Raw genomic sequence first — 27995 nt, 5'->3', positions numbered from 1 at the left:
CCTCCCCGGCCCAAGAGTGGCCGCTCTAGGCAGCGGGGAGGGCGCGGGGTCGAGGGGGGTTAGGGAACGAGTGCAGCCTCTCCTCTATGGTCGCGGGCCGGGGGCACTCTCCTCCGCAGTCAGGCCTAGATTACTTCCGGAAGTGAAGCCGTTATCTCTTCCTTTGCTTACGCTGGGTTCCAGGCGGGCGTCGATGGCCAGTTCGGCCCCGGGATGAGCGCGGCGGTAAGCAGCGGTTTGGCGGAGGATGGCCAGGGGCGGCCCGGGCTCGATTTGGGGGCGGGGTGTGGACCGCGGATGTGTAGGACGGATTCCGAGGGGTGTACGGGCTTTCTCCTCCCAGGCCCCGGTCCTGAGCACCCGCGGTCCTGGCCTCGGGGAGTGGACTCCCGCTTGGCCAGCTTCTCCATCCCTTCCCGAGAGCCCACCTCGGAACGGCCGGTCTGTTGGCTCACCTGTGTCCCCTCCAGGGTCAGAGTCCGAGCCTGTAGTTCCAGGATCTCCCTAGGGCGAGAGGGAGGGGACGTCGCTTCCACACACCTTGGAGGGAGAGGACGGGGCGCCCGCCCCCGGGAGCGCGGGTCGCAGCCTACGACAGGGCGTACAGAATTGACCAGGCTTCTGATAGATGCCAGACTGGGCTTCAGGTCTGACTGGCCGGGCACGTTCCGGCCCCAAAGCTGAACGATTGCTCTAGTTTTAAAAGAGGGTAACGGACGCACAGAAAGGGCAAAGTGAAATCCCGGAGTCGCAGTCCCAGCTCTTGTGATTCTGAGCTCACGGCTCAGAAATGTGGACTTATGCAAAAGGGAGTTTTCTTTTAAAAAAAAAAAAAAAAAAGGCAAAAGAGAGGACATGTCAAGCTGGGGATCTTTGGCGGGCAGAAGGCGGCCCCCCAACTTTGGTGGGGAGGAGGAAGAGCCAGGTGCTGTCATGCTCTGAACAGTCCCCGTTGGGTCCTCCCCACCGAAGCCCGTTGGTCGGTCCTTTGTAGGTGGTCTTGATGTCACTCTCTGAAACGTCAATAGAAAGGAGTTTTGCTGTCTTCCCTGGACGCACCCCAGAGCTGACGTAGAGTGCACGTGTGGGTTGGGTTGTTTTGTTTGTTTTTGTCACAGCTATTTTGTAAACAAGCCAGCCTAGGGATATACAAACCCTTATCTCCATAAACTTGATGGAATAATTGTGCTTCTCCAGGGCAGTTCTATCTTTTTTTTTTTAAGCTCCAGTATTTGGCACTGGTACTACCTACATAGCTGGCACTAAATAAATACCACTATTAATAATTCTATTAGTAATACCAATCACTCATACAGCAGACTTTTTGGATATCTATAGATAGAATTTGTCATTTAAGCCTCCTTCAAAGGAGGTGTTATTATCCTGAACTTATAAATGGGAAATAGGAGGCTCAGAGCAGATAAATGTGATCTGGTTTGGAACCCAGGTCTGTCTAACCTTTAAGACCATACTGTTTCAGCCTCTAGGGAAATCATAGTCTAGGAGATAAGAAAACATGCACAAATAAAAGTTACACTAGTGCACAGAGGCAGGAAGGATTAATTTGGGTTATGAGGGGAGTTAGTTATTAAATATTTTCCAGTGACAGTTGAATTGGGTCTTGTCAGTTGGACACTTTTGACCCAGAGATGGTGTGGTACTGTGTTACAGATGGAGGGAACAGGGTGATATGAAAAATTGCCCAAGGAGCAGGAATTAATAGGTGGGACTATAGTATAATGTGTGAGTAGGTGAAGAGTAGGAGGTAATCAGGATAATAGTAATATCTAACACTTATTTTGCACTTACTATGTGCCAGGCACTATTCTTAGTGCTGTGCATGCATTAATTAATTTAATCCTGCCAACAACCCTATCAGGCAGGTCCTATTCATATCCCCATTTTACAGATGAAGAATCTGGGGCACAGAGAGGTTAAGTGACTTGCCTGAAGTCACATAACTAATAATTGCAGGCTTTGGGATTTGAATTCAGTCATTCTGGCCCCAGAGTTTGTTCTCTTAGTTTAAAAGTTATGTTGATTGCAGGGGGGCCATAAAGATTCTTAAATGACAAGCTTATGACCATGGGTTTTATAGTCTTACAGTTGGGAAGGTTTTGAGCAAAGGAAGGACTTGATCAGAATTTTGCTCCAGGAGGATGATTCAGACAGTGGCGAGAGGAGGGACTAGAGAGAAAAGGAAATGAGATTGGAAGTGTTATTTAAACTTGATTTTGTTAATATCTCACCTGTACCTTGTGTGACACATATACTTAGGCATCTCAGTGTTTATTGGTATGTAACAGCTCTCTAGTTCCCAAACATCCATGTACCTAAGAATATTCTAAGGGGCTTGTTTAAAATGAACATTCTTGGGCCTCTCTGCCAAATATCTTTGAGTTCACCAAACTTCCCATGTGATTCTGACGGAAGTTCTAAGAAACTTCTGTGAAAGAAGTCAAAGATTTGTGGATTTGATTTTCAGCTACAAATATCTAGAACTCAGCTTTGTGCCAGTAGCTCTCAGGTACAATGGTAGAATTCTCTGGCTTGGTTCCTGACCTTCAGGAGCTCAGAATTTGGTCAGAGAAGCAAAGACTACTCAACCATCAGTGTGCAAGTCCTGAAAAGGATTCGTTAGTTTAGAATGTGTGAATCGTAACGGAATAGTTTAAAAACAGATAGCTAAGGTATGGGTTACTGGTAACTACCAGTAGTTTTTGATCACTTTCTGAGTCATTAGGCATCTCCAGTGTTACATACAAGATAGGTCGTTGAATATATGCCACAGAGCAGACACGAAAGAGGAGAGACCAGGACACACTTCCCTGTGTGCACTTATCTTGCCCACCACCACTCACAGGCAGTAAATCACAGGGTCTCAAATTGCAGGCAGCTCAGTGTCCAGTGAGCTCGCTAGCTGCCTTTGCCCTAGTGATTTCTGACCCTGTCTAGAAAGAAAATCTGTCTATTTGGAGTTGGAAAAACACAAAGTTTTATGCAGGAAGAGCCTGGAAATGCTTCTCTTATGTTAATGAAAGCCAGTTTCCGCCACCTCCAAGAAGTACATACCATGTTCTGTTTTATTTGCTGTTTCTGACCTTTGCCTTGCTTAGATTTGGACACATTTCTTTTTATCTCATAATCACTAGAAATGGGTGGTCCCTCTTTGGACATTTGATAATGTCTGTAGCATTCTGCTAGTGTTTATAGTGGTGTCCCCGGGGTGGACTGGGGAGGGTGCCAGAAATTGGGATTCACCCAAGCACCCTCACCCCTATTTCTCTTATGAATATTTCTGCTTATTTATCTCATATGAGGAACAGCATGCTCACCCTAACAGCCACAAGCTGGAGTTCACATGTTCCAAAATGCAGTGATGTCAGATTCTGGTTTGGATTTCTCAGCTTCGCAGTGGCCCCTCTATGATGTGGCCTAGACCAACATAGTGTTACGAGGACAGGCTTTATGTCAGACCATCATTTAAAATGTGGCTCTGAATTTCCTGGTGGTCCAGGGGTTAAGACCCCACGCTTCCACTGCAGGGGTCATGGGTCCGATCCCTGGTTGGGGATCCCGCATGCTGCGCAGCATGGCCAAAAAAAAAGAAAAGAAAAAATTGTGTTGTTGTTGTTTAAAAAAACAAACAAAACCTGGCTCTGTCCTATACTAATTAGGTCTCCATTTTCTCATCAGTAAAATGGAGATAGTAATAATTATGCCATAGGATTGTTGTGCCTCTCACATTACATAAGGGCTCAGTAAATATCAGCAATTGTAATTATTCTCTGTTGTCGGGTAATATGTAATGAGAAGAAATAACCTAACTAGAAACCCATCTAAAGCCAAAATCTTTTCATTCTTTTTTTTTTTTTTTTTTGCGGTACGCAGGCCTCTCACTGTTGTGGCCTCTCCCGTTGCGGAGCACAGGCTCCGGACGCGCAGGCTCAGCGGCCATGGCTCACGGGCCTAGCCTCTCCTCAGCATGTGGGATCTTCCCGGACCGGGGCATGAACCTGTGTCCCCTGCATCGGCAGGCAGACTCTCAACCACTGCGCCACCAGGGAAGCCCAAATCTTTTTATTCTTGCAGTGAACATCTCTGGGAAGAAGTGATTGAGATCATATTTTTCAGGCCGGAATCCCAGTAAATTAGCTCTTCAAAGGATTATTCCTAAAACGTTAGGTATGTATTATAGTCACAATCAGTGTTTTGTTGAGTGAAGAGGTAGAACCATAATTATATAACACTGAACCAAACAGCTTGATAATTACACTTTCTAAAGAGTTAACAGTCTTCAGAAGCTAAGGTATAAAAATTCTTAAACTCAGAATTAATGCAATCTTCTTTGATAAACTCAATAAAAATTATGATATTAATTTTCTTAAATGTGAGTTGAGTGATTAAACAATGAAATAGGTTACAGCAGTGCCCCTGCCTCCTCCTGGAGAATAACCCTCTGGATAAATCCACAGAGAAGCACTTGACCAACAACTTTCCTTCCAGGGACAAAATAGCCAAATTCATTCTAGGGTCTTCAGTTACATAGAATTATTGGGACAGTATATGTGTCCCAGCCCTTTTTTTTTCCCATGGATTTTCAGATAACTATACCATGTCAGGTATTTCTTTGGGAGAACATACATAGGGTCATGGTGATAGATATCTTGTGATAATTGTTTCCTATCAGTTGTGCCAACAGACCTAACCCGTGAACATTCTAGAAAAAGTCAGCTGTACAGTTTGTTCATATGTGCATATTCATGTCATATTTCACATGTTAATGCTTTCTAAGATTTTATGCCATTTCTTGACATTGGCACTTTAGAGATGGTGTGCTCCTCTGGAAGTGATATCTCTCCAGGTGTTTTAAAAGTTACATCGTCGGGAATTCCCTGGCGGTCCAGTGGTGAGGACTCCACGCTTCCACTGCAGGGGGCACAGGTTCAATCCCTGGTCGGGGAACTAAGATCCCACATGCTGTGTGGCGCAGCCAAAAAAATAAAAGTGTCCATGTCTCTTGCAATAAAAGCAAATGGTCATTTCAGTAAATAAATAAATAAATGTTATATGGTAGAGGAAGTTGTTGGTTATGTGGCATGGGCATGAGAACCACCCACTTAGGGATTCCTTACTTGTATGGATTGGGAAATGTCACCCACTGGAACATGCTGTGGAAGAAGGGACCACGTTTATCGAGCACTTCCTGTGTGCTGTGCTCTTAATGCTCAGGACAGTCCTGTGAGATCAGGAGCAGTAACCCCATTGCTTATATATGCTGATGTGAGCCTTGGAGAGAATGAATAACTTGCCTGTGATCTCACAGCTCGTAGTGAAGCTGGGAATCAGAACCTGTCTTCTGATTTTAAAACTGAGATGCATTACACTGTCTCTCAGAACCAGGAAGTAAGTAATACGTCCAAAAAATTAAAATAAGTGTTTTAAAGGCCTCTACTGAAATATTTGATAAATAGGAAACCCCCGGACTCTCACTTATTTTGAGCTAGGTCTGTGAGAATATGATGAGAATAAAGCTGACTTAGATTTTTAGACTTGGCCCCTGCCCTCAGGTTCATCCACAGCCTTTGACACACACAATCTACTGAGCCTCTGACGCTAAAGCAGAATAGAAGCGGTAATGTAGAAAATTGTGTGGGAAACCTCATAAGCAATCACTTTCTCAGCAATAAGTAAGCTGATAGAACTCCAGAAGCTTTCTAACCTAAGGCCAGTTAACCTAGAAATGTCAAACACTCATCGGTAGACCCTGAAGGCATTACCTTATGGAACAGGTTGTGAAAACACAGATATCCACAGGGGTCAGGCAGCTAGTAGAAATGAGGAAACCAGCTGGGTGAGGACTGCAGCAAACTAGAGCCAGCTGGCCCTGTGTGAAGTGGGCAGCTGCTCAGATACTCAGCTTCAGCTGATTCTTGTCACACAAAAGGAGAGCCCAGTGTTGCCAGATCTTCTGATTTTCAGAAGCAGCCAGGAATCTGGGTTTTTATGTGAAATGAGATTTTTTAAAATGCTGGCACCAAATTCAATAGAAAAGAAGGAAGAGGAGGAAAGAAAGAGAGAGCAAGGGGGAGGGGGAGAAAGAGAAGCACCACATGAAGAAAAAGGCGAGATGTCGCCACCGAGCAGTGGCTACCACCGTTGAGACCGACAGGTCGCGGAGGATGGCAGCTCTTGACAGTAATGCAGCCACACTGTGAAAAGTCTCACCTGGGCTCATTATAGGCACTCTAGGAAGCCAGGGCAGTGGGTACTTTAAGAAAGCCCTTATCCCACTGGATAAACAATGATTCTTAACCTAATTTGGGTCTTGGTCCCCTTTGAGATCAGATAAAAACTATAGATTTCCTTCAGGAAAACACTCGTGTGCACAAACACAAGCTTGGCAAGTGATTTCAGAGTGTGCCCTGACACCCTGAAGTGCCAATCCAGACATCAGTTGAAGACACAACTTCAACTTTCAGAAACTGCAGCTCTTCAGAGTGACTCAGTCCAGTGGTCTCGCTGTGCTCTTCAATTATGTGGTGTCCCAGCCATCATTTTATTTTATTTTTAAATTTATTTATTTATATTTGGGCTGCATTGGGTCTTTGTTTCTGTGTGCGGGCTTTCTCTAGTTGCAGCGAGCGGGGACTACTCTTCGTTGCGGTGCACGGGCTTCTCATTGCGGTGGCTTCTCTTGTTGCGGAGCACGAGCTCTAGGCACGCGGGCTCAGTAGTTGTGGCTTGCGGGCTCTAGAGTACAGGCTCAGTAATTGTGGCGCACGAGCTTAGTTGCTCCGCGGCCATGTGAGATCTTTCTGGACCAGGGATTGAACCTGTGTCCCCTGCATTGTCAGGCAGATTCTTAACTACTGCGCCACCAGGGAAGCCCTCATGTGATGTTTAAGCACAAACCAAAGTGTCTCCATGTGAACAGGGCACTGGGAGTGGGAATGGAATGATTCTTCTCGCCCCTGTCCTAACCACGTCCCCCAAGTCTTCTCTGAGGCTTTGCGACGAGGTGGAAAGAGCAGTAGGCTGCGGGCGTATTCTAACACATGCTTCCTTGTGAAGGAACTCAGCCAGCGAACCAGCTCCAACCTGCTGGTGTGTGTGCCAAGTTTGTAGAGAACAGTTATAAACATCCTCAAAGGAACATTGGGCCTTCTCCTCAAAGAAGCCTTTAACCATTGCCAGTGCAGGAGGGTGTGTTTATCCAAGTCAGAAGGCCACAACTTGGAACTCTAGTATCTGAGCTAGTTTTTTATCATGTTAAGAGGCACTTTCGTCCTCTAAAAGTACTGCTTTCTTTAATGGAAAGAACCCAAATACTTAGAGACAGAAGTAGCAGAAGAGATCAGCTGAATTCAGTTAAGCGGTGCATTCTTTCTCTGTTAACTTCCAGTTTTTGAATTTAGGGTAAAATGAAACGAGCAAGATTCCTAAGAAGTAATCAAAGTCCATGCAGTTTCTAGATTATCAAAGACAATTAAAAAACAGAGTTAGTGGCCACCTCAGCTTTTCAAAACATGACTTTTTTTTAAAAAAAGAGATCCTTAATGTTTTGTTCCCTCTGCATTTTTTTTTAAGTATTTATTTATTTATGTGGCACGCAGGGTCTTTCGTTGCGGCACGCAGGCTTCTCTCTAGTTTTGGCACGCGGGCCCTAGAGTTCACGGGCTCAGTAGTTGCAGCTCGCAGGCTTAGTTGCTCCACGGCAGGTGGGATCTTAGTTCCCCAACCAGGGATCGAACCTGCGTCCCCTGCATTGAAAGGCGATTCTTAACCACTGGACCACCAGGGAAGTCCCAAAACATGACTTATAAAATACACTTCTGATGTCTGTGTGTGATTTGTTTTCTCTCATGAGAAATAAACTTTCAGATCTGGTAAACTAAGAATTATTAGTGCATTCTAGTTTTAAAAGGTTAATTTGTGAGAAATTAATTTCCATGTATGTTGTCATTTCAAATGACTCCGAGATCCATACACTTGGCCTCCCCCTTAACTCCCAGCTCCAGTTTCAGATCTCCACCTGCTCACTAGACAGTTCTACCTGGAGATCTGGTCATCACTGCAAACTCGACTCTTCCGAAATTCAACTTACTTCTCTTAAAGCTGGGCTCCGTTTGTTTACAGTGACTCATTTCTATCAGCAGAACTGTTCTTCTTCCCCAGTTCTAGAACCTAGACAACATCTTTGATCATTCTGCTCTCTAATCACCAAAGCCCATAAAGGATTTTTGTAACATCTCTTGGATAGATTGATCCCTTTCTTTGCATTTTCATGTTTGCCACCTTAGTCTCAGAAGTGACAGCACCTCACTTCTACCTTGTCCCAGCTCAGCCCGCCTTCCTGATGAGATTTATCATCCTCAAGGACAGCTTTGCTGATCTCAATGCCTCCGAAACCTTTATGTGCTCCCATCTGCCCACCTCTCATTAACCAGTCATGCAAGACCCTGTATCAGACCTGTATCTCCAGGTATATCACTCACTGCTCCCCAGGAAACACCAAGAACAGCGCCCAATTCAAGCCCATCTCTTCTAACCCCTGTCAGAAGAGAGGCCGCCGCTGGGCCTCCCACCCCGCCCACCATGGCCGCGCCCCGCACTCTGGCGGCAGGGGCGTCCGCGCCCAGAAAGGCCACCCTCACACACCCGGGGAAGGCGATCCTGGCAGGCGACACGGAAATCTGCATCACCTTCCCCACCGGGCACGTGAAGACGCAGCTGCAGCTGGACGAACGCTTGCGCCCGCCGCGCTACGAGGGCATCGGGGACTGTGTGCGGCGGATGGTCCACAACCATGGCGTACCAGGCCTGTACCGCGGCCTCATCTCCCTGCTCTACGGCTCCATCCCAAAGGCGGCCGTCCGGTTCGGGGTGTTCAAGTTTCTCAGCAACCACATGCGGGACACCCAGGGACGGCTAGACAGCACACGCGGGCTGCTGTGCGGCCTGGGCGCCGGTGTGGCAGATGCCATGGTGGTCGTGTGCCCCATGGAGACCATCAAGGTGAAGTTAATCCATGACCAGACCTCCCCCAGCCCCAAATACAGAGGATTCTTCCACGGGGTCAGGGAGATCGTTTGGGAACAAGGGCTGAAAGGGACTTACCAGGGCCTCGTGGCCACTGTGCTGAAGCAGGGATCCAACCAGGCCATTCTCTTCTTCGTCGTGACCTCCTTGCACAACTGGTACCAAGGGGACAACCCCAACAAGCCCCTATGAACCCTTCTGATCACTGGTGTGTTTGGCGCCATCACAGGCACAGCCAGTGTCCGTGGTAACACTCCTCTGGACGTGATCAAGACCTGGATGCAGGGCCTGGAGGCGCACAAGTACCACACAACGTGGGACCGCGGCCTGCAGATCCTGAGGAACGAGGGCCCCAAGGCGTTCTACAAGGGCACCGTCCCCCGCCTGGGCCGGGTGTGCCTGGACGTGGCCATCGTGTTTGTCATCTACGACGAGGTGGTGAAGCTGCTTAACAAAGTGTGGAAGACGGACTGAGCCCCGGGGTCTGCACATGGGCTGCCCCCTGCACCCCCTTCTCGCGATTCCAGTGCAGTCATGCCAAAAGGCCCCCTTCCCCTGTCCCTCGCAGTTCATGGCCCAGGGCTGTCCCCTGTGGCCATCGAGTCCATGTGTCCCCTGTGGTCTGTATGACATCACCATGGTGTCCATGTGTCCAGCTGAGACCGGGTGTTCCTCTGGCCTGTGAATCTGTGCCCACTTGTCCACGTGCTTACTCATGTGCCTGTGTTTCATATTTCGTGTCCTGTGACCCTGTGCCCCACTTCCTGGGGTGCCCATGTGGCCTGGGTCATGGCCCCGTACCCATGGCCTGGTCCCAGCCCGGTGCCTTCCACCCTGGGCGCAGGGTCATCGCCCCGGCCTACCACAGCTGCGTCCGGGCCTCAACCTGGCCTCACTGCATTATAGGGGCTGCCTATCCCCCTGCGTCTCCCACCACTGGCCTTAACCAGCCCTTGGGCCCTCCCTCTGCCCCGGACAGGGTGGCACCTGCCACTCTCAGGACCACCCTTCCAAAGCAGAATAAACCGGATCCTGTTGCAGCCTCCTGTCCCTGTGTCAGCCCGTCTGTGGGTGGGCAGTGGTGGTCACGCCTCTGCCGAGGGCAGGCCCACTCCTCACCCGAGGACACTATCGGGGCCAGGCAGGCTGGTGGACAAGCGAGCTGCGGCCACAGTGTCAGCCCTCTGGGAGGCCTGGCACCAGGCCAAGGAACATCTGGCCTCCATCCAGGCCTTGCCTGTGGCCTGGGGGCAAGATCCTGCAGGGTCAGCTGGAGGGTGTGTCCTTGGGGGTCACCTGGTAGGCAACATTGAGGGGGCAGAGGAGAACTGGTTGGGCCTGGAGACAGTGCTCTCGGCCTCTTGTCTGCCCTGCAGCCTGTGGCCCAGCCCAGCTTACTCTCTAATGGTTTCCCTGTGAAATGGTCTGCTTGAGGGGCACTGCTTTGGGGTGACCAATTTCTGGTCTCCTGAGACTCTGAGCAGGAGGCCAACACTGAATCAAGATGTGCTCATGAATGTACGTAAAGTGCCTGCCAGTGCCCAGCTCCCCAGAGATGGTCAATAGCTAGCAATGGTCCAATTATTATTTCCTGGGATAATACTGTCCAGATGGTAGTTGTTTAATCCATAGTGGCCAAATAAAGGAACTACTTTATCAAAATGATGATTCCTTTTTCTAAAAACCTATACATATAAGATCTCCTACTTCCTTAGTAATTTGAAGAGGCTGCCCAAAGGAAAGCAGTTAGAAAATGTTTAAATGTTCCTAAACATACAAATAATGAGCAAATATGATTGCTTTTTATAATTTTCTCTATATTTTTGCAGTTATCATAACATCATTTTCATTAAGAACAGCTTGGTGAATACAGAAAACCAAAACCAAGAAAATCACAATCCTCCCCCACCCAACCAACTACTAATACTTCATTGTATTTTCTTCTAGTCTTTGTTTATAGATTTGCTTGTTTAAAATATAGTGTTATCATGCTCTATATAAAATTTGTGCCCTGTAAAAGGTGATAAAATTCCCTGAAAATCAGGGAAATTACTACCATTTATGGTCTACTTACCGTATGCCAGACACTTTACTTGCATTCTCTTACTTAACTCTCAAAACCTCCCAATGGGGTAAATACTATTACCATCCCTATTTATATATGAGAAACCTGAGACTCAAAGAAATCCAGAGCGCAAAGCTAGTAAATGGCAGAGCTGGGGTAAGAAAGCAGGCAGCCCAGCCCTGGGACCTGTGTTCTTAACCACTGCCTGCAAAGAGCCCTTCTCTGCGTGACCAGTGTGGGTGATCGAGAGCAATTTACCTTCTTGCCTGTAACAACAGTGAGATTGAGAAACTCTTCCCCACCAGTGCCTACGCCATGCTAATTCCAGTAACAATCTGAATAATCATTTCTTTAGCCCCTGTTTACACCCTCCACCACCCTAGTTCACTATCTCTAACTCTCACAAGAAGCTTTGAAGGTTTGTGTACTGTAAGCACCATTCCACAGCTGAGGAAACAAGGCTGAGAGCCCAGGTAACTTAGGCACCATCCCGGAGATGGAGAGTTGAGGTTCTAACTCCATGGCACCATCATACTGCTTCTCAATAAAAAACTCCCTTAAGACCCAGATAAGGAAGAGAATGGTCCTTAGCCATTTGCATATTAGTGACATTAGTGTGTTTCTGTGGCACCAAACTGGTGGGATCCAGAAGGCAGGATGTGCATGTTTCGGTTGATTTGGGGTGTGTGTGGGGGGGTTGGATATTAAGCCCCAGGCAAGTGGACCTGGCACAGGGCACCTCAGAGAACCAGGCCTCACTGTCTTCTAGGTGCTGTTCCTGTGGAAGCCTCTGAAATCAGGTGTCAAAAGAGTTAATTACCTAAGGGGAAGGCAGATTTGTTTGGATAAACTTATTTATATGAAGTACATCTGTTGTTGCCGACTCCAGACATTTTCATGGGCCAAGAAGCTGGCTTATTTAAAATTATGTACGTTGAAAGGACTTTAGAAATTTCATTGAGAAAACTGAGGCCAGAGAAATTACATGTTCAAAGGAAGTTAGCAGAATGGAAGGATCTAGAATTCTCCAGCCTCCCCCATCCAGGTCCATTGAACTTTCCACTATACTATTTTGCTTTACCTAATTTTTTTTTTTTTTTTTTTTTGCGGTACGCAGGCCTCTCACTGTTGTGGCCTCTCCCGTTGCGGAGCACAGGCTCCGGATGCGCAGGCTCAGCAGCCATGGCCCACGGGCCCAGCCGCTGCACGGCACGTGGGATCTTCCCGGTCCGGGGCACGAACCCGCGTCCCCTGCATTGGCAGGCGGACTCGCAACCACTGTGCCACCAGGGAAGCCCTTTACCTAATTTTTGAAACTATGACAATAGGTCAGAAAAATTTAGTGATGTTTATGTGGTTTATGGAATGTAAATTTTTAGAAACCAAATTTGTCACATTTAAAAATCAGAGCTTTAATATCAATAGAATGACTGTAATCTCAAACACCTACTATATTATCTTTCCTATTTCTGTTATTGTCTCTTTTTTTCTAGATTTCACGATGCTTTGCAGCAGTTTTCTGAGTCTGGAATTTTCTATGTCTGTGGATCCCAGAATTTGCTAAGAGATGGAAGAGTCTCCGCAGAATGATCTGAACATGACAAGCCTTGAGGAAGAGGACCCTCTCCAGAGCAGCAGCCCTCGGATTTCTGTTAGGGAATTTTCCTGCCACTGCTGTTACGACATCCTGGTTAACCCAACCACCTTGAACTGTGGGCACAGCTTCTGCCGGCACTGCCTAGCTCTGTGGTGGGCGTCTTCGAAGAAAACAGAGTGTCCGGAATGCAGAGAAAAATGGGAAGGTTTCCCCAAAGTCAATATTCTCCTCAGGTAATGCTCAGCCCACGTGGGTAGCTCATTGGGCCTGTACAGTGTGGTTTCTCTTACTGGGAGCAGCCACATCTGGAAAGGCCAGAGAGGTGGAGCCCACTGCCTCAGGGGTCATTCTGGATCTGCTGGCATGTGAGTCAGGGAGCTCAGGGACCTGGAAGTCCCGACTCCCTCCCTCACAGGTGACCGTGATTTGTTTGTTTTTTATAAATGAGGGAAAGAAAGAAACGCTGGTTATCAGACCATTGTCTGTAACCCTTTGTACGTAATACTTCTTATTGATGTGTATTCACTGAGAACACCCTAGGTCTCACAGAGAAGATGGTCTAACTGTATGATTCTCGAAAGCTGGTTTGATGCTGGTTTTCATAATCTTTGACTAAACTCTGTTGCATTTATCCCATTAATAGAGTTTCTCATGCATGGCATCACACAACAGTTGTTAAGACCTTCAGATAGCAGGTTTATTTCTGCTTCCATTCATAATGTTCATCATGGCCCTGTGAGGTCTTTGAGGCTAAAATCCTTTTCTCTTGCCTTCTTGTTATCAACAGAGTACCAGGAAGTTCCATGAAAACATTAACCCAGCATTCTCTTTTTCACAGGAGATGTATTTACACCACTTTGCTCTGACCTTTCAGCCTTGGTTTACCTGCGGGTTAACCTTAAATTGAAGAAGGGTTCTCTGATTGTGTATAATCGAAAATGAAGAGCCTACAGTACGACCTGAGGGTTGGTCTCACTCTCACTACTGAACTGCACCTTTTTTCTGAGTTAATTTTTAATAACATAAGCAGTACATATATAGTCATTTACATTCTTTTAAAAACATCAGAACATTGTTGATAAAGACCCCTTCAACCCCTCCTCCCCCATCTTACAATTCTTCCTTCCTTTTTCTCAGAATAATTTCAGTTATGACTTAGTTGTCATCTTTCAGATTTTTAAAAATACTTTCATACATTTATGTGCCAATAGGAAATGCAAATATTTCTTCACATCAGTGGTGTACCGTGTGTCTGCAGTTTACTGTTTCATTCAACAATGTGGATAAATGTATTCATCTTGATACACAGTGATATCCAGTAAATTCATTTTTAAAACTATGTATGTTTCCACTGTATGAATATGCTATGTTTTATTTAGCTGTTGCCCTAACAGTGGACATACAGGTGTTTCTGATTTGTTGCTGCTACCAACAGGGCCATAACCAATCTTCTTGTCCATTCTTCTAGAATCCTTATATATTATTAAATGTTGATAGTAGTTTTATTTTGGCCTCTAAACGTTATAAGAATACTTAGTCAAACAACTGTCTTGTGATTTTTTTTTTTTCTGTTCTCCATAGGGATGCCATTGAAAAATTATTTCCTGATGCAATTAGAATGCGATCTGAAGACATTCAGCAGAATAATGATGTAGCCCAGAGTCTTGCAGCCTTTCAGAAGTATGGGAATGATAAGATTCTTTCAGCTTCCAACACGGGCCGAGTGAATCAGCAGAGGGGAGGGGGATTCTTTTCCGGAGTGCTCACAGCTTTAACTGGTGTGGCAGTAAGTTTATGTCTCTCGGTCCCCCTCCCTCCCACAGTTTCCCGTGAAGTCAGTTCTGTTGAAACACCCCTAAATGATTAATGATGTGACCGAATGTGGTAATTCACTACGTACATTGAAACCTGGGGATGTTGCCTATGCAAGTATATGCAACGTAATATTCAGAGCCCAGTAAATGTTAGCTTTGTCCCATTTCATCCTCTTCACAACCTATGCAATAGGCACTGTTATTATTCCTGCTGTATAGAGGAGCAAACCGGTGCAGAAAGGTGTTAAAGCTGGAACTCAAGGCCATGTCTTGAGCACAGCCCTTCACTAACTTCCAGTGTAGAGACTATTTTCTTTTTAAGACCTATCCATGCTACAAAAATCTAACTATTACGCATTTTCCAATAGAAAAGGCACGCGAGTCCGTTACACTGGCCAAATTGATGGGGAAAAGGGTGCAGTGCTCCCTGGTGCCCTGCAGTGAGTCCTTTTCCTGTCTCTGTTCCCTGACGACCCGAGACTCAGCAGAGATGAGCCCACCAAGGGTCGCGGTCCCCAGATCTCAGTGGCAGTGGTGTTGCCGGCTTCCATATCTATGGACTTGGCATCATCCCCTTCCAGCTCAGCTTTTTCCTTCCCGGTCCCACGCTCACATATTTAGAAACTGGCGTCTCTGATCCTGCTGTGGAATAAGAGCCATGTCACTTTTCCCCAGGTGGTCCTGCTGGTGTATCACTGGAGCAGCAGGGAATCTGAGCACGACCTCCTGGTGCACAAGGCTGTGGCCACATGGACAGCAGAAGAAGTTGTCCTCTGGCTGGAGCAGCTGGGCCCTTGGGCCTCTCTCTACAGAGACAGGTTTTTATCTGAAAGAGTAAATGGAAGGTGAGGAGCAAAATCTTCTGATACGTCACTGACATTTTTTAAACAGTTTTATTGAGACACCATCCACGTAACCCCAAAAGTCACCCATTTAAAGAATATAATCAGTGGCTTTTAATATATTCACAGATATGTGCAGCCATCGCCACAGTCTGGTTTTAGAACATTTCAATCATCCCCAAAAAGAGAGCTCCTGCTAAAGGCAGTCAATCCTCATTTTCCCCTCCCGCAGCCCCCGGGAACCACCATTCTACTTTCTGTCTCCTGGATTTGCCTGTTCAGAGCATTTCCATTCTTCATTCATCCATTCTTCAGTTGATGGACGTTTGGATTGATTCCATTTTGGGGCTGTTAGGAACAGTGCTGTTGCGACCATTTGTATATAAAGGTTTTTGTGTGGACGTATATTTTCAATACTCAGTACTGTCTTAGAGTGGAAATGCTGGGTCATAAGGTAACTCTGTGTTTACCTTTTGGGGAACCATTGAACTGTTTTCTAAAGCAGCTGAACCATTTTATGTCATCGACTGACATTTTAATTGTTGCTTCCTGATTATGAAAGTAACATATATTTATTTATTTTAAAATAATAAAGTAGAATTGTAGGACATTAGAAATGAAATGCCTTCATAATCCTGCTCTTCAGAGAAAACCACTATTATCATCTTGCTGGACACCTGTCCAGATTTTTTTCAATGTTTATACAGGCATACATATAGATGTGTTAAATAACGTGTTATTTATTTATTTAAACTGGAAATACGATTGTACTAAGCAAACCTGTGTTTATATGTATGTGTATAGGCTAGAGTCTATTAATCAATCTCTACCAGCACACATATGTGGTGTTTCCCTTTTTTCTGCTCCAGACGGTACCAGACTACATTGTGCAAATGCTCTGAGGAACCTATTAGTTTGAGGAGCTCACTCATCGCTGAGCTATGCGTCACCCTGCTTCTGCCCATTAGCAAATCCCCCTGCCCCTTCTGGAGCCCTGTCCATCTTTACTGGGGTCCCTCCCTTCCTTGAAGGGGGAACACGTAGGGGTGTTACTTAGACCACCAGGCAGCTGCTCTCTAACCCATTTGAGTCAGACATGTAGTCCACTCACTGCTAGGCTGCCTGACTGCCCCACCTCCCACCCTGGTCCATTTTTTCCCCCTGAACTGAGCTTTTAACACTTGACTCTCTATTGAGGAAGCAAAATACTCCCACTTTGTCTGGTTTTTGTAAGAAGTTGTACCACCTCCCCACCCTCGCCCTGAATTGTAGTTAAAAACCTTCTCTACCCACTTAATACGATATGTCTTTCCGTAACTGTCTTCCTTCCAGAGGAGAGATTCCAAAACTGGAATTGTTGAGTGAAAGGGAATAAACCTTTTACGGGGCACTTTTAACAAGGAATCACTGTGGAGGTGAATTCACGTTGCAGAGCATGGGCTCTAGGTGCACAAGCTTCAGTAGTTGTGGAGCACGGGCTTAGTTGCTCCGCAGCATGTGGGATCTTCCCGGACCAGGGATCCCACCCGTGGCCCCTGCACTGGCAGGCGGATTCTTAACCACTGCACCAGCAGGCAAGTCCCCAGACAACTACTCTTAATGTCATAATGTTTTATTGGATTTCTTCCCAATTTTTTTTTTCTATACACACACACTTTAAAAAATAGAGGGACTGGCAAATAGTAAGCTTTCAGTTGTTTGCTGTTATTAATCTTATTTCATATGCTAGGTGTCTTACCTCAAGCCTAAAGTGTTTATCTGTGTTGATAAGGTGGAACTTCGACTGTGGAAAGTTTGCTTCCAGGATGTAATCTCAAAAGACATCTCCTCCTATCTCCTTGCCCACACCCTAGGTTGCTTTTAACTTTGACAGAGGAAGAATTTTCCAGGGCACCATATACCATAGAAAACAGCAGCCACCGAAGAGCCATCCTCATGGAACTGGAGCGAGTCAAAGCACTGGGTGTGAAGCCCCCGCAAAACCTCTGGGAATACAAGGTGAACTCTATTTTTTCAGTGGAAAATAAGTATTGAGCACCAGATATCAGTTATCTGCCTGCCCACTGCTCATGAATACATCAGACAAAACCAAAGCCCCCTGCATCCCCACTTTCCCTATGCTTGTGTATCCTTCCTGGGCCTGTTTTTCTACTTGTGTTATGGGTATATATCCACAGCTCTAGGAACAATGTTCTAGGTTTTTAACCTTAACATAAAAGGCATGAACTGAGCTTATTATCCTTCTGCAAGTAGCTTTTGTCTCTGGCTCTCTTTTTCTCTTGTGCCATATTCCACTGCACAAGTGCATGACCATTTATACATTCTCCCATTGATGGCCACTGAGATTATTTCCATTTTTGCTATGAGAAACAGGGCTGCTGTGGACATTCTTGGAAAGTTCGTGTGCTCATGTGTAAGACTTTCTTTGCGCTATACACTGAGGAATAGGATTACTGGGTCACAAGTAACGCACATCTTCAGCTTTACCAGAAGCTGATAAATTGTTCTTCAGTGTGACTGTACCTGGTTCTCCTTCACAGAGAGAATTTAGCGAATACTGTAGTGTAAAACGAATACTCTATTTTTTATTAGTCATAGAGTGTCTGGAGTACAGATACCTATACCCTAAAAAAGACATCATGGAGAAAAATAAATACAAATAACCAATAAGTTTATGGGGGAAAAATGCTCACTGATAATTATGGTACAAATGAGACAACCCGCCGGCGTCATTCTCACCTGTGACATTATCAAGGATAAGAACTTTCATAACGTGAGGAAAGAGGCACTCGTGTGCGGATCCTAAATTGGCGCAGTCTCTTTGGAGAGCAGTTTGTCAATAACTATTAAAAGTTTAAACCGCCCCTACTCTTTGGTCTACAATTTCACTTCTTTGCATTTAGAGCACAGGCAGCAAAGCGCTGTGATCAAGAGAGGGCTCGGCAGCCTGACTCGCGGGCTCCTCGCCAGGCTCCTCCAGGGCACACTGACTGTGGGAACGCCAGCAAGTCCCTGGGCCTCCTGGTCCCGTTTCCTCCTCAGCCAATGACCTCAGAGAGTCACAGTGAGAATTGAATGTTTGAGTCACAGAAATTATTAAACAAGATGTTGACCACAGTGTCATTGATAATAGCACGTGGGAAACAACCTCAGCACCCATTGTTAGGAACGGGTTAAATAAATACAGCTCACCCATACATGTAGCCATTACAAAGGAACGAGGTGACCCTGGGTGCGCTAACAAGAAATGATACCCAAGTTGTTAACTGAAAATAAAGAAAAACACATTAGAAAAGCTACACATTTGTATGTATCATAGAAAATCTCTGGAAGGATACACAGACTGTTAACAATGTTTTCATCTAGGGATTGAGACTTGAGTGGAAGGGTGAATTGTATTTGTCATTTAATACAATTCTGTGCTGTTTGAAAAAATTGTGTTTATTTTGTGCATGTATTGCTTCAAAGCGGAAAAAACACTAGTTTCAGAATTTTTGAAGAATGGGGATAGGGTCCTAAGATAGATGATTTGTTGTTTTCTGTGTTGTTTGTCAGTTTAAAAAAAAAATCCCTACTTCTCTTTTATCATAAATTATTAGTTTTGTTAATGTAGTCAAATTCTGGACTTCTTGTAGCCAATGTTAGACCTATGGTGGGTTTTAATATCTGACAGAACCTTTCTGGGTCCTGTATCCAGCAATGAGCCTCTATTTAGAATCTGTCAAAGTGAACTTAATATTCACCAGAGTGAATGGGGATGGTATTCTGGTCCCACTGTAAAGAGCAGGCAGAATCTTATCATCAGTCTGCTCCTTCAGATCTGCGCTTCAGCCCCTCCCCAAGGGTGGCCGCTTGATGTTCAGCCTGCAGGCTGTGTGGTAAGACCCCTTGGTGCGGCTGCCCCTGAGTGCCACTGTTCTCGTCAGACCTGAGAGGGACAGCTCCCCACAGCAGTGCTGTCATCGTAACCACCTAACTGGGAGGTTGGTTTATCCTCCTTCTCTGATAGAAGGTAGCCCCAGAGTTGGGATATTTTGGTCCAGCTGATCCCAGACCTACAAACATGTAACCCGGTCATCTCCCTTTGTCTCGTACAAACCAAGATGTGGCTGGGGGCCTTCGGGCTCTATTTCTGGGACCTGTGTTCCTTTAGAGCCTGCACACCCAATAGGAGCAGCATCGCCCCCAAAGCCATTGGTTCTTGAGGGGTGAAAAGTGTTAAGTATTGCAGTGACTTGTGGCCCTCCAAAGACCACAGGACATAAACAGATACACGGTATATCTGTGGTATTAACGTTTCATGGGGCAGGGGAGGGCTTATGAAAAAAATGTCTTTAAAAGGCTCCTTAAGGGGTAATAATAAAAAAAAGGTTGGGAAACATTGCTTTAAAATGAAGAACTACTTCCATATTTCTATGTCTCACCTAAGTTACAATATAGAGATAATTTTTAGAAGTTAGATTTTTCAAAAAACTTTTACTATGGAAAATTTCAAATATACCCAAAAGCAGGATAATAGTACAAAACTTCCATCAACCCATACGACAGCAACTCATGGCTGTGTTTATTTCAGTAATACCTACTCCTGCTACCCCTGATTATTTTGAATCTGAGATAGCATATATTTCATAAGTAAATATTTTATTGAATCTCTAAAAAGTAAAGACTTTTTTTTTTTAATTTACGTGGCTGCGTCAGGTCTTAGTTGCGGCATGCGGGACCTTCGTTGCGGCACTCAGGCTTCTCTCTAGTTCCAGCGCACGGGTTCCACAGGGTGCATGCAGGCTCAGTAGTTGTGGCACGCAGGCTTAGTTGCCCTGTGGCATGTGGGATCTTAGTTCCCCAACCAGGGATCAAACCCGTGTCCCCTGCATTGGAAGGTGTTTTCTTAACCACTGGACCACCAGGAGAGGCCCTAAAAAGTAAAGACTTCTTGAAAAACAAAACTAAAATACCACAATATACCCCCCCAGGATGAATAATTCTCTGATATTATCAAATAATTTGTCAGTATTCAAATACCCTACATTTTTTTTTTCAGTTGATTTGTTCCACCCAGGGTCCCAACAAGGTCCACATTTGGTTGTCATGTCTTTTTTTTTTTTTTTTTAATTGAGGTAAAGTTGGTTTTCAATATTAGTTTCAGGTGTACAACATAGTGATTCAATATTTTTATAGATCATACCCCACTTAAAGTTATTATAAAAATATTTGCTATATTCCCTGTGCTAAACAGTATATTCTTATAGCTTATTTTATATATAGTAGTTTGTACCTCTTAATCCCCTACCCCTGTCTTGCCCCTCCCACCTTCCCTCTCCCTACTGGTAACCACTAGTTGGTTCTCTATATGTGTGAGTTGGTTTCTGTTTTGTTATAGGCATTTGTTTGTTTTATTTTTTAGATTCCACATATAAGTCAAAATATACCTACTTATTTTTCTATGTCTGACTTATTTCACTAAGCATAATACCCCCAGGTCCATCCATGTTGTTGCAAAATGGTAAAGTTTCATTCTTTTTATGGAAGGGTAGTATTCCGTTGTGTGTGTGTGTGTGTGTGTGTGTGTGTGTGTGTGTGTTTGTGTGTATTTATATGCCACAGCATCTTTACCCATTCATCTGTTGATGGATACTTAGGTTGCTTCCATATCTTAGCAATTGCAAATAATGCTCTTATGAACATTGGGGTGCCTGCATCTTTTCAAATTAGTGTTTTTGTTTTCTTTGGATATATTCCAAGGAGTGGGATTGATGGATCATATGGTAGTTCTATTTTTAGTTTTTTGAGGACCACCCATACTGTTTTCCACAGTGGCTGCAGCAATTTACATTCCCACCAATGGTGTACAGGGGTTCCCGTTTCTCCACACCCACTCCAGCATTTGTTATCTGTGGTGCTTTTGGTGATGGCTTTTCTGACAGGTGTGAGGTGATATCTCATTGTGGTTTTGATTTGCATTTCTCTGATAATTAGTGATGTTGAGCATCTTTTCATGGGCCTATTGGCCATCTCACTGTCTTCTTTGGAAAAATGTCTATGCAGGTCTTCTGAATTTTTTTTAATTGGGTTGTTTGTTGGTTGTCATGTCTCTTAAGTCTCTTTCAGTCTGTAGATTCTCCCTTCCTCTGTCATTACCCTGCATTTATTTGTTGAAGAAACCAGATCATTTTCTCCTGTAGTTTTCTGACGTTTTGTACTTTGCCAGTTATCTCTCTGTGGTGTCACCTAACAGGTCCCTTCTTCCCCTGCATATCCTATAATCTAGGAGTTAGGACTAGAGGCTTACTTTGGTTTAGGTTTGGTGTTTCGGCAAGGCTGCTTTATAGGTGTGGTATTTTCTTCCATCAAGAGGCTCATAATGTCCCATGATCATTGATTGTTTAGATCCATTAGTTCATTAAGGGTTGCCAAATGGTGATACTGTAACTCTCTCATTTCTTTTTCATCTTGTTAGCTGAAATACATCTTTAATAAAAAGGAAATCTTCTGTCAACAGCCATTTTGATTATCCTAAGTACAGTTTATACCAGAAGGGCAGGTTAAATGCTTGATCTTCTCCGTTTACTTACCAGTTTCAGAATTTGCTTCCCTGTTGTCCTCCAAAAGTGACCGATTTCTTTCTTTAGGATTATTAATAACTGAGTATCTTGACATTCTTGATGTATTTGAATACATTTCAATAGTTATTCTAATTGATGCTCCAATTGTCCCATCTTTTTTGAGTAGGAGTCTCTTCAAATTATTCTCTGAGTCCATTTTTTAAATTTAACTTTTGAATTGAGGTACAGCGTACTTGCTAATGAGTCCTTTTAACATGATTTATTAGTCTTCGATAGTTTCCGTTCTCACACGACAAGATGTTCAAGTTACTCATGTACCTTTCCTGCCCCAGACCTGGAATCAGCCATTTCACAAGTTGGACCTCTTAAAATTTTTTTTAAATATAGAAAATGTTAGGTACATACAAAAATAGAGGGAAGAGAGTACTCATACCCAGCTTCAACGAGCATCGACTCATGGTCACTCCTAATTCATCTGTACCCCTCCACCCTCTCCCCACACCCCCAGTCCTAGAATTATATTAAAGCATATCCACACATCATGTTATTTCACCCCTGAATACTTTAGTGTGAAGCTCTAAAGAGAAGGACTGTCTTCTTAAATGTAACCGTTATCACACTTTAAAAGTTTTATTGGTAAGCCACTAATAGCATCAAATAAGTTGAATATGTTTTAACAGTTTTGTTGAGCTATAATTGACATACACATATTTAAAGTGTACAATTTGCTAAGTTTTGACGTATGTACACACCTGTGAAACCATCACCACAATCAAGATAGTGATTATACATCTTGTATACATCACTCCCAAAAGCTTCTTCCCGCCCCTTTGTAAGCCCTCCTTCCCATCCCTCCCCTTTTTAATTAGTGTACAGTGGTATCTCACTGGCTTAATTTGCATTTCTCTAAGGATTAGTGATAATGAGCATCTTTTCATGTGCGTATTTGCCGTCCTTCTATCTTCTTTGGTGAAGTGTCCATTCACATCTTTTGCCCATTTTACTTGATGCTTAGTAGCATCAAGTAAGTTGAATCATATTTAAGTTTCTTTTATAATCGGGAAAAATATAAATGTACATTCATTATAGCAAAATTTACAGAAGTGAAGAAAATGAAAATAAATTGACCCTAATCCCACCTGAGATTCAGACATGGGTAACATTGCGTTTTGCTCTGTTTTCTTCTAGACAATTTTCTGAGTGTACTTAAAACAGCTGTTTTATTTTTGTATTCATTCCGCAGACATGTACTGACATCTCTTGTGAGCCAGGTGGTCCTTTAGAAAAGGGATCTGAGTCCTGAATCAGGCAGGCCCTGCTTTCACGGCACTGACACTGTGGAGGTGGATGGCTACACATCTTAGATCTTTTCTTCACCTAACATTGTAACATGAGCATTATCCAACGCCCCTCCTATACATTCCTCCATGGCTGTATGAATTCTGGGCTAAATATCTACTGTAACTTCAGGACTGAGGTCACAGATTTCACTTTTTCTCTATTATGCACAATGCAACACTAAATATTTTATGCATGAGGCCTTCTGATTTTTTTTTATTAAGTGGTGCCCACTGATTACTTTCCCGAAAGGTTGTGTTCTTCTAAATGTGCCTAGGAGCTTGCTTCTCATCCCCCTATCCCTCCCCACCCATGGAGAGAGACTGGATCTTTCTATAATGTAGCCTAACAGATGGATTACTTGGCCTCTTCTTCCCATTCATTCATTCATTCATTACCAGTGCAAACCACGTGGAGGAGGGCGTGAGACTGCGGAAGGAGCATGGGTGGGGAGCGGGCAGCTATTGTTGTAATGAGTCCCTGCACCCGCCTCATCCTCTGCAGGCCGTGAACCCAGGCAGGTCCCTGTTCCTGCTGTACGCCCTCAAGAGCTCCCCGAGACTCTGTCTGCTGTACCTCTACCTGTTTGACTACACAGACACCTTCCTGCCCTTCATCCATACCATCTGCCCTCTGCAAGAAGACAGCTCCGGGGAGGACATCATCACCAAGCTTCTGGTGGGTCTGGAGAGGGCCTTGAGGGGCTTCATGCTGCCGTTCCTCAGCGTGGGATGGAGTTGGAGACATGGCTGGCGCCTGTCAGGGAAGAGGAAACAACAGAGGCTTCATTTGAATTTTGCAAGGAGAGCCCCTACGAAAGAAAATACAGCAGGAACTTCCCCACTCCCAGAAGCCTGTTTTGTTTCCTACATTGCATAGCAAGAGGGGTTACCCTCTGGACTTGAAATATTTAGGGGAAAAAACCCCAGCTTTGCTTCTGTTATAAAAGAAGATAGCATAGGTCCAGATTGCCCAAGGGTTAGATCTGTGGGCCCTCCAGCTTGGTAATCTGTCTCTTAACAGGATCCCCAAAGGATGATTATTTGTCCTGCCACAGGGCAGGGTTAGTATCCGTCCTGTTGGCCTCAGAATAATAAGCTGTCATCCAGCTCACTGATGGGAGTCATCACGTCAGCTGACCACAGGGCCTTTGGCAGGGATAGTTACCCACCACAGCTCTGATGGATTCCTTCAGAACTGTCAGTGGATCCCATTGACTCAGGGTGATTGTGTCTAGTTGGTCATCGGAGGGTAATGTCCTTTACATTGGTACTTTTGGGGCAGTCCCTCTGATCCGTTTATATCGAAAGTCACATGGATATAGGAATCATCGTATATGATGTTGAAACAGAATTCCTAAATCTCCAAAGACCCTTTTCTAAACACTTGAATCAAATGCCTACCTAACTGACCTCATCCTTGGGTGTAGTTTTAAGCCTGCAGGTTAGCCCCTTTGCACAGTGTTTCTCTGATTACCCAGTTTTCAGCTGTTCCCTGCCCTTGCTGGACTGGGAGCACAGAGACCCCCTGACCTTTCCGTTTTAAAGAGCCCCATCAACCCCTGCCCGCTCATCACACTGACTTTCTTCTTGGGATGCTCAGTGTCTGCTCCGTTGTACACAGTCTTGCTTGGCTTTCATTAGCCTCTGGATGCCTATGAGTTGTTTAAATGCTCTTGTTACAGATTACCTGCTAATTCTGTAAGGAAAATTTTTCATTTTCCCAAGATTACTTTTTAAAGGTATATGTTTACTTTTCCCATGACCTGTTATCATTCTACCACAGATGAGCTGTTGAATTGAAATTGTTTGAGCTACCCTTGCAGTGGTGAAGAAATTGTAAAGCTGGTTAATTTTTATTCATTTCAGCCTCATTATTAATAATGCTTAGATTACTCATGCTTAGATTTTTTTTTACTTCTGAGCTTCCACAATTATATAACAAGCATCTCAGTTCAGCCTCTTTGGTAACATTTATCCAGTGTAAGATTAATTATTACAAGGTGAGTTTGTGGATGGAAATCTCATTTTAGATTGTTGCATATGCGTGTATGTGTATGTATGTTTTAATAAATGTAAAACTCACTGGGATAACCACAGTATTTTGTGTAAAAGTCAATCCTCATGATTTTTTGTGTCCATTTTTATGTAGTTTTATTTACTTGTGTGTTATTTTTAAAGGATCTTAGAGAGCCCACATGGAAGCAGTGGAGAGAATTCCTTGTCAAGTACTCCTTCCTTCCATACCAGCTGATTGCTGAATTTGCTTGGGACTGGCTGGAGGTCCATTACTGGACGTCACGGTTTCTCATCGTCAATGCCATGTTACTCTCAGTTCTGGAATTATTCTCCTTTTGGAGGACCTGGTCAAGAAGTGAACTGAAGTAAGTGTGTTTTTATGTAGGAGACGGTTGGAGCAACAGAGACTGGGAAAGAAGTACCAAGTGGAGGTAGAAGTCCTCTGTGGAGTGATGTTCAGACTCGAGAAGAGGCCCCAGGCTCTGGTTTAGAAATACTGCTTAAGCAGCAAACAGGAAAATGCCTTTGTGTCGGGGCTGGGGTGGCTCTGGTGGCGCTCACTGTCAAAGTGCATCCCATGCGCCTTCTCCCCATGCGATGTGCCGGCTAATTCCTGCGGCACGGGGCGTGAAGGGCTTCAGTAATTGAGGAATAAACAAGTGAGAATAAGAGGGTACTTTATGGAAAGCAGCAGTGTGGCAGAGCATAAAGGGATTTGATGAGGAATTCTGTAGGCATGAGTTCTAGTCCTGCACTGCCACCAGCTGGAACAGTGATAATTTCTCTGGATTAATGCATAAAATGAGAGAGTTGGACTAGACAGTCACTGAGTCAAGTGACTCTTGGTTGTAAGTGAGAGAAACCAACCTAAATTGGCTTTCCTACCAAGGGACATGCCCAGTGAAGGCTTCCTGCATGGCTGGACCCAGAGACCCGAATGCTGTCATCAGGGCCACCCTCTCCCTCTCCCTCTCCCTCTCTCCCTCTCCCTCTCTCCCTCTCCCTCTCTCCCTCTCCCTCTCTCCCTCTCCCTCCCTCCCCCTCCCCCCCCTTACAGCTCTCCTCTGTTCAGCCTCAACAACGTCTTTGTTTGGGGGCCCTTGATCACTCTGGGTGTCGATCTGAGCAGCTTAGCAGCCCTGGAGGAAAGAGCACTTCTGAGGCTTGTGAAAGCCTGAGGCTCACATGCCTTTGCTCTGATTGGCCCAGCCTGGGTCACAGCCTCCCCCTGCCACCCCAAACCCATCACAAGTGCAGGGGTTTGTGGGCTCCCCATGTCCAGATGCAGGTGTGCACTCACAGCCTCTCCCCCAACCAGGTGCTAGCTGATGCCCCAACCAGACCACATGGAAGAGAATAGGAGAGGGAGACACCCTAAAGGGAAACTCAAAAGGTGCTTCCAGAAGACAGGGTATGGCTGCTGGGCAGGCAGAAGTAATGCATCAGCACACCAGCATCCTTTCAGCCTGAAACAGCCCGTGACGTGAAGGGGTCTTGGCCTCATCCATCAGGAGCAGCCTTATAAATAGTTCTGAGAACCTGGCAAGCATCTCCCTCATTTATTTCAATTCAGTGAACTCACTTATCCAGGCACAGTTGATTGAGCCCTACTCTGCCCCTGGTTCTCTGCTGGACACCACAGATCTTTTGGTAAAGAAGACAGTTTATACTCTGAAGGCCTGCAGCCTAGCAGAGAAAAGATTATGTTAAATACGTACAAGAGCGACCCAGCAAAGAAGCGGGTGGAGTTGGGACTGTGCTGGGGAGGCCTCGCCTGTGGGACCAGGCGTGGGGACTGGGCGACAGTGCCCTGAGGAGGCACCCTCTAGGCTGCGTCCTGGGAGTTGAAGGTGGAGTGGTCAGGAAAGGTATGTCTGGGGCACTGGGGACAGGAAACAAGGTCTCTGCAGCACTGGCAGCCAGACCGCATCAGGCAAAGGCCCAGGGTCTGAGCGCCTCGGCGCTGTCGTTAGAAACGCCATCACTATTCTGCCTCTCAAATGCTTCTCTTCCTTTTTCAGGACTGTGCCTCAGAGGATGTGGAGCCACTTTTGGAAAGTATCAACACAGGGGCTTTTTGTGGCCATGTTCTGGCCCCTCATCCCTCAATTTGTTTGCAACTGTCTGTTTTACTGGGCCCTGTACTTTAACCCAATTATTAACATTGATCACGTGGTTAAGGAGGTCCGACGGCTGGAAACCCAGGTGTTGTGACTGACGCTGCCCAGCCTCTGAGTGACTCTTCCAGCCTCCCTGCCAGCCAAGCTCTGATGCTTAAGTGCGGTGAGGGGGATGGGGAGCGGACACCCTATTTTCTGCCCCTAGTAAACAAGGTGCTGCTTTGTCTGTCAAAGGCTACAGCCAGGTCTTCTCCCTCTGCCTGTGGCAGCAGGGACTGGCGCCCCAGCACTTGGCTGACAAAGCCACCGTGCCTCCCACCCAGCCACCTTCCTCGTGGGGTCTTGGGAGGCCCAGTCCACGACACCTGGCAGGGACCCAGGGTTCTCAGAGGACATGGAGTGGGTCTCAGTCCCGCTTGCGCTAATAACCTCAGTGACTGACACAAGTCTCCCAGGGCAAGTTGGAGCCCTGAGACTGAGCCCAGGGCCAGGCCTGTCCTCTAAGTTAAGTTTAGGAGAACAGGAGATTTTGTCATAGGCATGGCAGTTGCATATAAAAAACACAGAGGAAAAACCAAAATCCGGTTGACGACTCT

General features: G+C 45.4%; 1 protein-coding gene and 1 pseudogene across 2 annotated transcripts; both read left to right on the top strand.

The window, feature by feature from the left end:
- The first annotated feature begins 53 nt into the window (after positions 1-53).
- Positions 54-27831, top strand: BFAR (bifunctional apoptosis regulator). 2 transcript variants are annotated; one of them, XM_022552223.3, is made up of 8 exons: positions 54-225; positions 12601-12937; positions 14286-14490; positions 15194-15363; positions 17214-17358; positions 23766-23939; positions 25442-25644; positions 27301-27831. In XM_022552223.3, exons 2-8 carry the CDS (start codon positions 12675-12677, stop codon positions 27491-27493), a joined length of 1353 nt encoding a protein of 450 aa, XP_022407931.1. In that variant the 5' UTR covers positions 54-225; positions 12601-12674; the 3' UTR covers positions 27494-27831. The 2 variants fall into 2 exon arrangements, with proteins under 2 accessions (XP_022407931.1, XP_022407932.1); XM_022552224.3 differs by lacking the exon at positions 54-225 and adding an exon at positions 3870-4185.
- Positions 4195-10642, top strand: LOC111163497 (tricarboxylate transport protein, mitochondrial pseudogene; annotated as a pseudogene).
- Positions 27832-27995: the final 164 nt, after the last annotated feature.

This window comes from Delphinapterus leucas, chromosome 15 (assembly GCF_059928025.1).
Source record: "Delphinapterus leucas isolate spDelLeu-1000000601 "Yukka" chromosome 15, BTC_Dleu_Yukka2, whole genome shotgun sequence".
NCBI classification, from domain to species: Eukaryota; Metazoa; Chordata; class Mammalia; order Artiodactyla; family Monodontidae; genus Delphinapterus; species Delphinapterus leucas.
Note: the sequence above shows the minus strand (reverse complement) of the source record. Positions and strands in the feature narration are given on the sequence as shown.

Excerpts from the sequence above, each read along its gene's own strand:
- BFAR (XM_022552223.3), top strand. The coding sequence starts at position 12,675 with ATGGAAGAGTCTCCGCAGAATGATCTGAACATGACAAGCCTTGAGGAA. Across the intron at positions 17,359-23,765 it reads AAAACCTCTGGGAATACAAG|GCCGTGAACCCAGGCAGGTC; the intron begins GTGAACTCTATT and ends CATCCTCTGCAG. Across the intron at positions 23,940-25,441 it reads ACATCATCACCAAGCTTCTG|GATCTTAGAGAGCCCACATG; the intron begins GTGGGTCTGGAG and ends TTATTTTTAAAG.